This window comes from Lathyrus oleraceus, chromosome 3, assembly GCF_024323335.1.
Source record: "Lathyrus oleraceus cultivar Zhongwan6 chromosome 3, CAAS_Psat_ZW6_1.0, whole genome shotgun sequence".
Lineage (NCBI taxonomy): Eukaryota > Viridiplantae > Streptophyta > Magnoliopsida > Fabales > Fabaceae > Lathyrus > Lathyrus oleraceus.
Window position 1 is genome coordinate 58635429 of NC_066581.1, and position 15704 is coordinate 58651132.

Consider the following 15704-nt stretch of genomic DNA (forward strand, 5'->3'; position numbering starts at 1 on the left):
ATTTCAAAAAGACAAAAAGAATTAACAACTTCGTTTAAAACTTTTGGTCATTTTGTGCCTTTTTTCCTTTTAAACCATTGTTAAAATCAACCCACCAACTTCTTTGAAATTTTTACCACGAACTACGGGGTTTTGATCCCTCATTTTTATGTTGGTACGTAGGCATAAGACCGAAGATCTTTATTCAGTTGTTGCTTATTCTTAATGCTTTTTATTTGAGATGCTCTATTAATCTGATATTGTACACATAAAGATTATTGACCCTTAGCCTATGTGTTGGACCTAAGTCAACTATTCTACTTACGCTGGTTGAATATGGATAGGACACCCCGAGTAGTGTCATAGGGAATTAATGTTCTATACATCGCCTAACCATGCTTACGCTGGAAGACTATGGATAGAAAGCTTCGAGTAGTGGTTAATGAGTTATTTAGTGGGGGACTGGCTATAACACTTTTGTTAATTCACCATGAGATTATAAGAATAAGACCATTCATACAAGGCATCATACATCAATAAGAAAGGATAAGAGGATTCTAATGCACAACCAAACCGTCTTTATTGCTTCTATTTAAACTCGTAACTTATTTTCTGTCTAAAAACCTGAAAACCCTCCCATTTACTATTTTTTTCTTTACATTGCACAATTATTGGCTTGTTTGAACATAGTCCATGTGGGTTTGATCTTTTTATTACTGCGAAACTATCAGTACACTTACCGAGAAGTCATCAACACCCAAGGAGTACATGATAGGATTATAAATGAGGTTGTTAAGGTAAAAAAATCCAAGGATAACCCAAAGTGTTTATTTTTGGGAAAAGGTTGAGATTAAACTATATGCTATGAATATTTGGTTTGAAGGGACTAGAGAGCATGATTGAGCTTGTCACTCGAGCTTAATCATACATCAATTACAAATATAGATTATCAACTAAAGATGTTGAAAATAATAAAGCCTCTGGAAATGATGGAAATGGAAATCTATGAGACAACAAGTGTCATGAGGACAGAGATAGAGAAAGGCACAAGGGATGACATGCTATATCTTTTAAATACACTTCACTAAACACTTAAAGTGAAATGATTCTACATGAATGCGCAAACAATAAGTTCAAGGAGGTTAGGGTGAAATACTCCCACCTTTTGAAAGATTATAGACAGACTGTAAATTCAAAATTTATGCATATTCCATACACGTCATGGGTACAACATTGAAGAATACATTCATCATAAGTATGTGACAGGGGACTTGGTTTAAAAGGAAAGACTTGGCAGATGCGTCCAGGGCGGGACACAAAAATACTATAAGAGGTGTATGGATTCCCTAGGAGGTATTGAAGAAGAAGTGAATCTATAATATATATAAAATCCTCCCTTTGTCGGGGTGATACATCACCAACAAAGATGGTTGAGGTAGTGGAAGGCACTATCAAAGACAGAGACAACAAATAAGAAAATACGGCCATGAAGGGAAAATGACTCTTCATAGCCTCTATATCTAGGGGATATCATTTAATTTCCCTTTTCATAGAATAATTCACGCGTTCGAAGATGTATTCCTAGGGAACTGTGAAGAAGAATATCACAAAGTTGATGACGGTGGAAATAAGGGAGAACAATCATTATTAGAGAAGCTTGAACGAACTATCCTAGGATTAAAATATAGTGAGAAAGTAGGGGACGTCCCCAATGAAATCTTTCCTTTAGTGATTACTACCACTATGGCCAACTTTGATGTATCAACGATTCTCGTTGTTGGAGAAAGCTCACGTGATATCATGTACGCCGAATTATTTTAGAATTAAGCTTGGATAATAAGATATATTATCCCTACATCAACACTATAAAAAGTATTTATAACCTTGGTTGATAAAATGGTTTCACCATGATTGGTTGTCTGTGGTAACTAAGGGTGTCATAGAAAGTGCGCTACTTTTTCCCTCGGGCTAATGGCGGACGTGAAAAATTGGATATAACGCCCTTTTTCCACCACGATTGAGCTTGCAAAGTATGGGGAAATTGGTTTGGTAATGGATTTGAATCCCAACAAAACCATTTTACATTTTCAAAATGGTGCATTGCACTGATTTTTCCCCATGTTTAGGAGTTCAAAACATGGTGAAATGTGGCTCTCTGACTTTGTCCTATAGTTGGAATTCACAGCAGTGAGGGAAATGTAGAGCCTTGAATTTTCCCCATGGTTGGAATTCCCAAACACGGGGAAATGTAATATATTTTTTAATTTACTCCTTAGTAAATTTACAATACTACCCTTTCCAAAATTACAACAAAAGCCTCATTAAACAAAAGAACTTTCTCGAAGTGCTACGACTAAAACTCAAGTAAGAGAAAGTAAAGAAATATTTTTAGAGAGAGTGAGGAGTGAAGTATGAAGACTCACGATTCTGGATGTAAAATTGTGAAGGAAAGGGCCTCAATATATAGGCTAGAGGTTGACAGAAAAAGAAAATTTTATTAGGCCAAATTTAATGTGTCAATCGGTTGGCATCATGGTCCAATCGATTGTAAGTCCTCAAAATAAACCTTTAGGATGTTTTAAAAGGAAATAATAGATACATAGTTGTTTTTGTTCATTAAGAAAGTGTCATAAACCTTTGAGAAGCATTTTTTCACTAACCCAATTGATTGAGAATAAGTGCCAATCGATTGGGAATAAGTGCCAATTGACTGGACAATGTAGACTTTATCCAAAAATATTCAGAGAGTTCCTAATTCAACTGGAACAACTCCAAACCATTTTTAGGAGTATTTATTTGAGAAAAATAAGTTTAAAAACTTGTTTTAGTGTGCATATGTTATTTAACTATATAACTTTACGAAAAAACCCCTGTGTTTTTACAACACTCATATCACTTAGATGCAACTTGGCGAGCTTTTGCACTTCCTCTTTTTCATACCTTGAAGCTTCAAGACTTGTAAAATAATTAAGTCATATAGACACTCGCTTGAGTTCTTCTTGAAGACGAGGCTTGAGATTTATTCTTGTTGAGTGCCATCATCAGAGGACCTTTGTCGTGATCACCAAACCCTAACTTAGTTTGCTTGCATCTTTAACTGCATATTATGCTCACCTTTAGTCGTTATCATCAAGAGCTAGTTGTCATAATCAAAAGCATATTCATTCTCAAGAGCATGTAGAGCTTCCAAACCTGCAAAGTATGGTTCCACATTCTAAAATTATAAGTAATATTAATATTAAAAGCTTAACCTATGTAAAAGCTTGTTGTAAGGAGGTCGTGAGATGATCCTGGTGTAAAATCTTAAAGTTATTAGTATAAAATGACTCTCTATGATTTTAAAATAAAAATTTCCTTGAGTTTGGTATGACCATTTGAGCTAGTTTCTGTTTGGAAATAATTTTCAAAGAGGAAAGGTTGATACAACACTTTTCATTAAGAATTTGCGCATGACATTTTAATTGTTCAAATACATGTTGATGACATTATATTCTGTGCTACTAACAAGTTTCTTTGCAAGGATTTTTCTGATATGAAACAAAATGAATTTCAAATATCTATGATGAAGGAGCTTAAATACTTTCGCAGTTTGAAAATTTAGCAATCAAATGAAGACATATTTATCAATCAAGTTAGGTATTATAAAGAGATCATAAAAGGATTCAAAATGGAAAAACCAAAACCTATTTCAAATCTAATGAGCACCTTGGAGAGAGAGAGAGAGAGAGAGAGAGAGAGAGAGAGAGAGAGAGAGAGAGAGAGAGAGAGAGAGAGAGAGAGAGAGAGATCTATTGAAGAAAGCAAATTTTGAGGTTTGATCGACTCTATTCTTTATCTTACTAGATCTCATTTTTTTTGTATGTATGCATGTTTTCAAGTAAACTCTAAAGAATCACATCTCACCGCAGTCAAACACGATACAGGTTTATGGAACCCCCAAGGGACAAATTGTGCTTTAGTTGGGTACTGTGTATCCAATTTCACTGGTTGTAAATATGGATGAGAAAAGTTTCCCTGAATGTTTCATTTTATTAGGAAGTTGATTATCTTCTGGCATAGCAACATACAAGCAAGTCTTATGTTATCATTGGTTGAAGTAGAATATGACGTCGTGAGTAGTTTTGTTGCGCAAGTAATTTGAATAAAAATGCATTTAAGTGATTATGGAGTTAATCACAAAACTGTTCCGATTAAGTGTGACAACACTAACGCCATAAACCACACAAAAAATCACCACTTCATTCTCTGGTGAAACGCATTGAGATTAGGCATCATTAGATTAGAGAACATGTCAAAAAATGAGATTGTGTAATTGAGTTGTGTCTTCGTCTAATCAATTGGCAGACATTTTTACTAAACCTCTTTTAAAAGAAATTTTATTTTCCATAAGGATTGAGTTAAGAATTATGAACCAAACATATTAAGTTGATATGTGTTTCTTCTCCTTTTTCTTCCTCCATGTCTCAATGTTAAATACTCGTTATATGTAATGTTTATTAGTTTCTTCCTCCTCTTCTTCTATTAATCCTGTCTTTTTATGATGTTAAAGGAGGAGAAGTATATTTTCCAGAAAGAGTAGAATATATTATCTTTATTTATGAGGGGAGTTATCAACAACATTGCAGCAAGTTAAAGATAGACAAGTCATCCATCAATCTAGCAAGAAATCTTATTTAACATGAAAAAAAGCGAGCACATCAAGACAAAGTTTTATTAACTTAGAGATTAAGTAAATAAAGAAAAACTTATAGTGGAGTATTGCCCTACTCAAAATCAATTCACATGTTCACCAAATTTAATATATATATATATATATATATATATATATATATATATATATATATATATATATATATATTATTATATATATATATATTTCTAAAACTTTGAACAAAAATTGGATTTGTTACCTTTGATTAGTTTAGAATTATTGTAATCCAAGAACTAATCAAAACTCATTGTACAACTTAACTAACTAACTTTATTTGTTTGTTAGTTAAGTGGTTAAATGGTTAAATGTAAGTTATTGTTAACTAGTTTTCCTGATTTATTTCCTCAGCAAGTAAACAAGTTAAGAAGTGGTATTTGTTATATAAATCCACATTTAATATGTTACTAGTGATCATAAAATTCAATACATTCATTCTACAATTGTTCTCTCTCAAATTCCCTCCATTTCATTAGTTGTTTGAGCTACCGGATAACAATTGGTTGTAATCCAACACCATTCAATCACAAACTTTGGCTGACTCTGTGTGTGAATCAGTTATTGACATGGTAAGAGATGCATCAGCCATGTGCAATATGTATGCATTTCCATAAGACATGGCATATAGATGGCAATGACATGATAACACCTACCTTTCAATTCAGCATCTTTATAGCTGACTTTATAACATGCCCTAATATATTCTTAATTTCACAAAATAAGTACATAGCTACTTATGAAAACTTCATTCTTTTCCTCTATTTCTTGATGAACAATCAAGGTCAACGCAGACAAGTTAGTTAGTTGCATGTTACTACTAACATTAATTAAATCAAATATTTAAACAATATACCCATAATTTAAGTCGACACATTATTATGTGTACCAATTGATTACTTCTCATACAAGTAATAGATAGTACTGATCAGTAAACCTTCTATCTATTTCTTTGATAGCATATAATTTAAACTATTTATCAATCATTGTATACTAATGCATGTTGTACATGATAGTACCACTAACGTACCACGGATCCTACGGAAGATCGAATGTGAAAATAAGAAAGTTTACACACACAAAAGTCTCATAATAGAATATTAAATACAATCAGAGACCAGCCTTGCCTATGTTCAAATTGAAGACAGAAAATATAAGGTTTTAGACGGAGGGAGGAGAAACAGACTTTTCTCTACAATCTTCACTTATATTCAAATGTCTTAATGTTTTACAAAGAGGTCTGGTCCTTATATAGAGATAAGGCCAGACAAGAAAGGACAAGTAATTAAATGCAGTAATGAATACTATCAGGTCCCTAGGATAGTTTGATTACCCAAGAGAATAAACTTTTGAACTCCCCCATACACATTTAAATTTATTCCAACAAAACTCCCCCATAAATTTAAATGCTCTTCCGATCAATCATGCCCAACATCTTCTTGCCTCTATCGAACAGCTCCTTCGACAGTGGTTTGGTCAAAATGTCTGCTGCTTGGTCCTTGCTTGCAACATGTTTTAGTTCGACACTTCCTTCCTTCACGTGTTCTCGAATGAAGTGGAAGCGGACGTCAATGTGCTTGCTCCTTTCGTGATTTACTGGATTCTTCGCCAGTTCGATCGCAGATTTGTTATCAACTCTTATCAATGTTGCGTCTTCCTGCTTCGATTCTATTTTGTTTAGAAATCTCCTCAGCCAAATTGCATGACACACGCACCAAGATGCTGCAACGTATTCAGCTTCACACGTCGAGAGAGTCACAATTGGCTGCTTCCTCGAAAGCCATGTGAAAGCAGTGTTTCCCATGAAGAAAACATAGCCTGAGGTGCTCTTTCGATCATCAACATCTCCGCACCAATCACTATCTGAGTATCCAGTCAGCTTGTACTTTTCTGCCTTCGAATAAAACATTCCAAGTGACATAGTTCCTTGGACGTATCGAAGAATTCTCTTTAAAGCTTTCCAGTGAGCATGGACTGGTTCCTCCATGAATCGACTCACAATTCCCACACTTAGTGAGAGGTCAGGCCTTGTGCAAGTAAGGTATCGGAGGCTTCCAACCAAGCTTCGAAATTTGTTCGCTTCGACGCGTTCTCCCCCATCAAATTTCGAAAGCTTTGCTCCAGGTTCCATTGGTGTCGAGATTGGATTGCAGCTATCCATGTTGAACCTCTTCAGAATATCTTTGGCATACTTTTCCTGAGAGACAAAAATGCCATCTTCTTCTTGTCGAACCTCCAGTCCAAGAAAATATTTCATCAGACCTAAGTCTGTCATCTCGAATTCCTGTGTCATTTCTCTTTTGAATTCTTCAATTAACTGTTTGTTGTTGCCCAGAAAAATCAGGTCATCGACGTAGAGGGCAACAAGCAGCAATCTTTCTCCAGCCTTCTTTACATATACAGCATGTTCATAAGGACATTGCTGAAAGCCATTTTCTTTGAAGTACGTGTCTATTCGAGTATTCCACGCTCTTGGCGCTTGCTTCAGCCCATAGAGTGCTTTCTTCAATCTCAGCACTTTGCCTTCGCTTTCGATCTTCATATATCCTGGTGGCTGTTCGACGTACACTTCTTCTTCGAGCACACCATTCAGGAACGCTGACTTGACATCCATCTGATGTATTGGCCATTTGTATTGAGCTGCATGTGAAATGAGTAATCGAATAGTTTCCATTCTGGCAACAGGCGCAAACACTTCATCATAATCAATTCCTGCTTTCTGCTTATAGCCTTTCGCTACCAGCCTTGCTTTGTATCTTTCGATCTCGCCTTCAGCATTCATCTTCTTCTTAAATACCCACTTCACGCCAATAGTCTGACTTCCTTTTGGTAACTCTGCTAGTTCCCAAGTATTGTTCTTTTCGATGGCTTTGATTTCTTCATCCATTGCATTCTTCCAGTTTCGATTTCTCATAGCTTCTTCGAAACTCACATCTTCAGTATCTGCCAGCAAGCATACAAGGTGTACCTCTTCTGTGTTTTCATACAAATCTTGCAGACTTCTTAATCTGGGTTGTGAAGGCTCATTTTCATCATCGGAATCTTCAGGTTCTATCGAAGTGTCTGTTGGCACAACAACTGGTGCTGCTTCTTCTTCTTCGACGAGAGCTTCAATCGAACTGCTCCAGTCCCATCTGCTTGCTTCATTTACTCGAACGTCCCTGCTTACAATCACCTTTTTGTTTATTGGGTCGAAAAGCCTATAGCCTTTCGATTTCTCATCATACCCAATAAGTATATACTTCTGACTCTTATCCTCCAGCTTCGTTCTCCTTTGATCAGGCACATGTGCATAAGCCACGCTTCCGAAAATTCTAAAGTGAGACACAGTTGGCTTCTGTCCACTCCAGACTTCTTGAGGTGTTATGTCTCCAAGCTTCGAGTGAGGACATCTATTTTGGACATAAACTGCACATTGTACAGCTTCTGCCCAAAATTCCTTCGACATGTTCTTGTTCTTCAGCATTGATCGAACCATATCAAGCACTGTTCGATTCTTCCTCTCAGCTACTCCATTTTGTTGAGGTGAGTATGCTGTGGTCAGAAATCTTCTTATGCCTTGTTCCTCACAGTACTTCATGAATGCTGTCGAAGTATATTCTCCTCCTCTGTCTGATCGAAGCGCTTTGATGCGTCTGTCAGTTGCATTTTCAACCATCACTTTAAACTTTCTAAATGTCTCGAATGCTTCAGACTTCTCCTTCAGAAAATACACCCAAGTCTTTCTCGAATAGTCATCGATGAAAGAAATGAAGTATTTCTTGCCACTGAATGATTCTGGAGTGATTGGTCCACATATGTCAGTGTGGATTAGTTCCAGAGTTTGCTTTGCCTGATATTCTGCCTTCTTTTGAAAGGATGTTCTGGTTTGCTTGCCAAAAACACAGTCTTCACAGAATTTTTCATCGAACTCCACGTCTGGTAGTCCATGCACCATATTCTTCTTCGACAGTCTTCTTAGTCCAGCCTGATGTAAGTGTCCAAAACGCAAGTGCCATAGGGATGCTTGGTCTTTGACATTAACATGCAAGCATTTCTCTCGAATGCTCTTCAGGTTCAGCTTATACATTCGATTCTTCCCAATTTCGACTAAGGCAACTAGACGTCCTGTCTTGTCCTTCAGCTGCAGGTTTCGATCCTCCATGAGTATCGAATACCCCTTCTCTGTTAGTTGTCCCAAACTCAAGATATTTGCTTTGAGATTTGGTACATAGTAGACTCCTTCGATTGATCCTACTACACCTTTTTTCTGTAAGAAACATATAGTTCCTTTTCCTTCGACCTTCACCTTCGAGGCATCTCCAAATGAGACGTGTCCATCTTCGACAGTTTTTAATTCTTTGAACAGGTGTTTGTGACCACACATGTGATTGCTTGCACCTGAGTCGAGGTACCACATTGTGTCACTCTCTGCATCTTCTTCCTTCTGCGCCATTAACAAGAATCCTTCATTCGATTTGGGTGCAGGAGGTCCCGAGTTCGATTCTGATTCTAGGGCAAAGTTAGACGTTTCTTCAACTCTCCTCCTCGATCGACAGTCTCTTGCAAGATGTCCCATCTTTCCACAGTTGTGGCAACTGTAGGAATTGCAATCCTTCGCGTAATGCCCCTGTTTGTTGCACTTATAGCATTCGATACTGTTGTAATTTTTTCTTCCACCTCTTTGATTTCGACCTCTACCATGCCAGTTTTGTTGGCTAGATTGTCCTCTGTCGAAACTATAGTTTTGGTAGCTTCGACCGCCATCACGTCCTCCATGACCACGTCCTCTCCCTCTCCAGTTTTGAGAGAAGAGTGCCTTTTCATCTCTGCTCGAATCTGCCTCTTCGATTGCCTCTTCTTTCTTTTTCATTTTTCGCTGCTCATGTGCTTCGAGCGACCCAGCAACCTCTTCGACAGTGATTGTCGAAAGATCCTTTGCTTCCTCTATAGCGCATACAATGTTTTCGAACTTGTCCGTTAAAGATCTTAGAATCTTTTCGACAATTCGGCCCTCTGTCATTGCCTCTCCATTTCGACTCATCTGATTCGCCACTGTCTGCACGCGCGTAATATAGTCCGCTACGGACTCTGTCTTCTTCATCTTCATCCTCTCCATCTCCCCTCGAAGAGTTTGCAATCTAACTTGCTTCACTCTGTCTGCTCCTCTGTACGCTTTCTCTAAAGTGTCCCAGGCCCCCTTCGACGTGGTTGAACCAGCAATCTTTTCGAATGCTGATTCGTCCACTGCTCTGAACAGCATGTATAATGCTGTTTTGTCTTTCGACCGCGTCTCTTTCAACGCCTTCGTCTGGGCGGCATTGAGACCTGTTGTGTTACCTGGATCTTCAAAGCCATCATTGGTGACTTCCCACGCATCCAATGAGCCCAGCAACGCTTTCATCTGGATGCTCCAATTCTCATAATTGGACTTCGTCAGCCGTGGCAACGGCATTTGACTGGTCAGGCTCGCCATGAGCTCTGATACCAATTTGAAGACAGAAAATATAAGGTTTTAGACGGAGGGAGGAGAAACAGACTTTTCTCTACAATCTTCACTTATATTCAAATGTCTTAATGTTTTACAAAGAGGTCTGGTCCTTATATAGAGATAAGGCCAGACAAGAAAGGACAAGTAATTAAATGCAGTAATGAATACTATCAGGTCCCTAGGATAGTTTGATTACCCAAGAGAATAAACTTTTGAACTCCCCCATACACATTTAAATTTATTCCAACACAAATGCATGTTATAGATTTAATATTTTATTTACAATATGCGAATAAATTTTTGGTCAACACTTATTTTTCCAATAGTTTATTGAATTTCAGTTGGTTTTTTCTATGGGCTAAACCCCCTAACTGCACCTATAAATTCTCTGAGAGTCTGTCATCTTTAGTAACAAAAATCAAACAATTCTTTCTTCAACTTGTCAAGAAATTAAGAGGATGGAAAAATTCATTATCTGTGTTGTTATATTGCTGATGAATTTAGTCACTTCAGAACTCAGAGTAGAATCTGCTGTTTGGCAACAAGCTCATGCAACTTTCTATGGTGGAAGTGATGCCTCTGGAACAATGGGTATATTTCAACTTCTTGTTCCTCATCTTTATCATAATGAATATATAATAATAACTTTGTTTTGATTGACTTTTGTAGGTGGTGCATGTGGCTATGGAAATCTGAACATAGATGGATATGGAATAAAAACAGCTGCGTTGAGTACTGCTTTGTTTAATGATGGCAAATCATGCGGTGGTTGCTATCAGATAGTTTGTGACGCAAGAAAAGTTCCTCAATGGTGTCTCAGAGGCACTTCCATTACTATTACTGCCACAAACTTTTGTCCACCAAACTTGGCACTCCCTAATGACAATGGTGGTTGGTGTAATCCCCCAAGACCACACTTTGACATGTCTCAACCCGCCTTTCAGACTATAGCCAAGTATAGAGCTGGAATTGTTCCCGTTTTGCATAGAAGGTATGTTTAATTTGTTCAAACTTTTCATTAATTTGTAGCACAACTTCTTATCAAAGACGTGTCTGGTGTCAGACATATGTCAGTGTCTAACATCATCATAACGTGTCACTGTGAATGTCATGTCCATGTTTTTTATGGTGATATATCAATTAAATCTATAAACATGTACATTATGGAAGTTTTTTATCGTGTTTGTGTAGAGTTGGGTGCAGAAGAAGTGGAAACATAAGATTTACTATAAATGGAAGAGACTATTTTGAGCTGGTGCTTATAAGCAACATAGGTGGAGGTGGAGAGATATCAAAAGTTTGGATAAAAGGGTCAAAAAAGAATACATGGGAATCAATGTCAATGAATTGGGGTGCTAATTGGCAGAGTCTAAGTTATCTCAATGGTCAGAGTTTATCATTTAGAGTTCAACTCAAGAATGGAAAGACTCGTACAGCTATAAACGTTGCACCTTCCAATTGGAGATTTGGACAGTCTTTCAAAAGTAATGTTCAGTTTTGATTCTCAACAAAATACTATTCAGATATATGATATGAAATATGAGTCAATAATAGTACATTCTTCTATTTATTTATGTAAACGTTGTTATATAGTATGCTGTGGTGATTTTCTGTAAGGAATTATTCCAAGTGGTTGTGGCTCAGCACTATGTTTTAGTATTTGCAATGAAGCCTGTCAACTTTGGTATAATAATGTGTATGTGTGTTATAAAAATTATATTCTACATTTTATCTCAGTCATTCATGTATCAACATTGGTTTCATTTTTCTTTAATAATAATAATAATAATAATAATAATAATAATAATAATAATAATAATAATAATAATAATAATAATAATATGTTGGTTGTATTCTAGAGGTGGTATATGATAAATTATATTATTGCAGAATTTAGAGTAAATTTTTTTTTTAATACTCTTATATTATTAAATCCACCACACACTCACTTTTATATAGGTTTAAAAGAAACTGACATAGGAGACAATAAGTTGGTAATCAAGATGAGGACTCTTTGGTTCTCTCAATCTTAATGATACAACTCTATCATAAATTTAAATAAAGATAATTATTATAATGTGATTGTTACAATTCTCTCATAATACATACTAAAAATAGTGGTGGTTACAACACATTAATTTTAACACTCCCCCTTAATGTGTTGATCTTTAACTCCTATTGCTTCTCTAAGTTGCTGAAATTTTCCTCTAGGTATTGCTTTAGTAAAAATGTTTGCAAGCTGCTCTTGTGAACTGTAGAAAGCTAACTGCATATCTCCTTCTTCAATCACACTTCGAATGAAATGATGCTTTATGTTAATGTGTCTGGTCCGACTATGAAAAACAGGATTCTTTGCCATGGCAATAATTGATTTGTTGTCACAATGAAGTTGTAGACTTCCCTCTTGTTTCTCTCCAATATCTTCTAATATTCTTCTCAACCAAAGTGATTGTTGTGTAGCCAAACCAGCTGTTAAATACTCAGCTTCAGCTGAAGATTGTGCCACAGTATCTTGCTTCTTTGAGCACCAAGAGATCACACCTGAACCAAGGTTGAATACATAACCTGAAGTGCTCTTCATATCATCAACACTTCCGGCCCAATCACTATCACAATAGCCTTTAGCTTCAAGTTTAGAGTTCTTCTCGAATCTGATTCCATGCTCCATGGTTCCCATACCTTAGAACTCTTTTTGCTGCCCCGACATGTAAATGACTTGGTTTACTCATGAATCTTGAGAGTAAACTAGCAGTAAACATTAAATTGGGCCTTGAAGCTGTAAGATAAAACAAACTTCCAACCAAACTTCTATACATGCTTGCATCTACTAATCTTCCACCATCTTCCTTCTTTAATTTTTCATTCACCACTAAAGGGATTGTAAGACCCCAATTTTGTCCCAAGATCCCTCATGGCATCATAACATTGCACTTACATTGCCTCAAGGATCATTAGCATCTTGGTTCCCTTTGCCTTTGGGTGGGACCTTCTGTGAGTGGGTTTGAGATCACCAAGCATGCTTGAATTGTATATTATTGCTTTTCTTATTTTGTTTACTAACCAAAAGTACAAAAATATGTCACTAACATCTTGTGTTTGTAGCTTGAGCAATCACAAAGTTAAAAGCTTCAAGAAGATCATTGGTACAAAGACATGGTCAAGAAGAGATGATAACAAGCATGGTAATGGTCCCCAAAGCTCTCATCCATCAAATATGCCTCCCTAGTATCTCAATTCATCATTTTGATCAAAGCAAGTCAAAGGGTTTGAGGTCTTGTTCTTCAAGGAAACCCTAATTCATCTGTGCACCACAATGCCTTGCTCTTAAAGCAACCTCAGCCCATGATCAAATACAATCAAGGGAAGTTCTTTAACTCTTCATTTCATGCATATTTGAACTTATTTGAGTGTCCTCAATCATCAATTCCTCAAGATATGAATCATGGACTTGAGAAGTTGATCAGTCAATTCATCTAACTATTTTGAAATGCACTGAGACCTAACTTTTTATGTGTTTGTAAAATGGAGATGGTTCCAAAATAAAAAATGTTCTTAAGGACAATATGAACAACTTTCATGTTCATCAAAAATTGATTTGAAGCTTGTAAGGCCATCTACCATTCCAATACATTATAGGTCATTTTGACTGAAACCCTAATTATGGGTCAACTTCCCAAGGACATAACTCATTCATTTTTTATGATTTTGAGGTGGGATCAAATGCATTGGAAAGATTACGATGTATACTTAAATTGTTATGTTGAACAAAATTTCAAAATATCAAAGTAAATACATGTGATAATGCAAGACATTATAGGTCCTTTTTGACCAAATGCATTAAAAGTCAAAGAAGTCCAACTTCAAGTGCCCATAACTCTTTCATCAAAAATCCAAATGATGCAAAATTTAAGTCCATTTTGATTGTCTTGAAACTATCTGCAACTTTGATGTTGGAGATGTTTCCATTTGAGTCTTGCATCATCAAAACAGAAGGGCTTGAAAGTTGGCCAAATTTGGAAACCTTGCATTGACATGTTTTGCACCTTGCACTTTAAACTCAAATTTCATAAATTTCCACACTTCAAATGGATTTTTCCCAACATAACAATTGTTCCTTACATCAAGACCTTTCCAACCACTACTCACATGATCATGTTTGGATTTTTTAATTGGGACTTTCGAAGAGATGAATGTTTAGGTACAAATGAGGAATTCACTTGAAATCTTGGTACATAAGCAATTGCCTTGCAAGTCACACGTCCAATTTCATTTGGCTGATGCTCAGAATTCATTTGGCATTGTTTTTGGGCCTTGTGCATGATCATGCAAGCCCATGCAATGAAGCTCCACATGCCATGCACACGGATTGATCACATTTTCCTTGTCACTTCCTCTATAAATAGAGACCTCATTCCATTCATTTCACACACCTGATTCAACCTGAAATGCTGCAGAATTCTCTCCATAGCCATCACTAAAGAAGCAACTTCATTTTTTCTCAAATTTTTCAGATCTAAAATTCAACTTCATCTGGTCGAATTCTTAGATCTAATGCTTCTAAACCTTCATCATTCATCTCATTGAACTTATGTTTTGGTAAAGCAAGCAAAGAATCAAGTCCAATTCTCCAGAAATCAAGCTTACACTTCAACTGGTATTTTCTTCGAATCTCTTCATCCATGGATCTATTTGCTTGGCCATAATGTTTTCTGAAGTCCTCACTTGAGAGGCAAGCTAGTGGTAGCTTCAATTTTGCTTTTCCTTGATCTGCATTTTGCATACCCGAATCTTCCACCTCAGATTTCTCCTTTGATAGGAATCTTGAGTGTGATTCAAGGTTACAGGGGTGATGTACATCACCCCAGCTTCATTTTGGTATAAGGATCGTGCATTTTCATTAAGGTTTGAAAACCTGCAAACTTGGCCGAAATCTGGAGGCTCATCGGAGAAGAAGGTGGCTCCGGTGGCCGCCTGTTGCCAGTTTGAATTCTGGTCGTTGGATGTGTTTCCCAGATCGAATCCTGACCATTGCTTATTATGACTTTCAACTGGATTCCATGTGATTCATTGACTTTGGTGTTCCATGAGCGCGCGCCTCTGGATCCTTGGATCTGCCAGCTCAATTAATGAGCTCAGATCCAAGGGCTCTCGTTTTTTGCATTTTCTATTTTCTGGTTTTAATTTCTTTAATTCCAATTATTTTCAAAAATCAATATCTCTTTCATTTTTAATCCAAAAATTATGGGACCAATTGCATTATTTCTCAAATAAATTCTAGTTTCTATTTCTGATTTTTAATATTTTTATTTTGTCATTTGATATTTTTTGTGATTTTTCTCTTTTCTGGTTATTTTTAATTCATTTTAAATAGTTTTTGATATTCAAAAAATACAAAAGTATTTTCATAGCCTATTTGAATGATGATGGATCTATGAAAAATATTCTCATCAATTTTTAAATTGATTTGAGATTTATTTGAGATTTTAGTTCAATTAGGTTATTTTTATTCATTTTTAATTGATTAAAAATAGTTTCTGACTTTTAAAAATG

At 36.3% G+C, this 15704-nt stretch overlaps 1 protein-coding gene across 1 annotated transcript; it reads left to right on the forward strand.

The window, feature by feature from the left end:
• The first annotated feature begins 10592 nt into the window (after positions 1–10592).
• On the forward strand, positions 10593–11888 carry LOC127132522 (putative expansin-A17). The gene is made up of 3 exons (XM_051061482.1): positions 10593–10724; positions 10824–11145; positions 11346–11888. Exons 1-3 carry the CDS (start codon positions 10613–10615, stop codon positions 11653–11655), a joined length of 744 nt encoding a protein of 247 aa, XP_050917439.1. The 5' UTR covers positions 10593–10612; the 3' UTR covers positions 11656–11888.
• The last annotated feature ends 3816 nt before the right edge of the window (positions 11889–15704 follow it).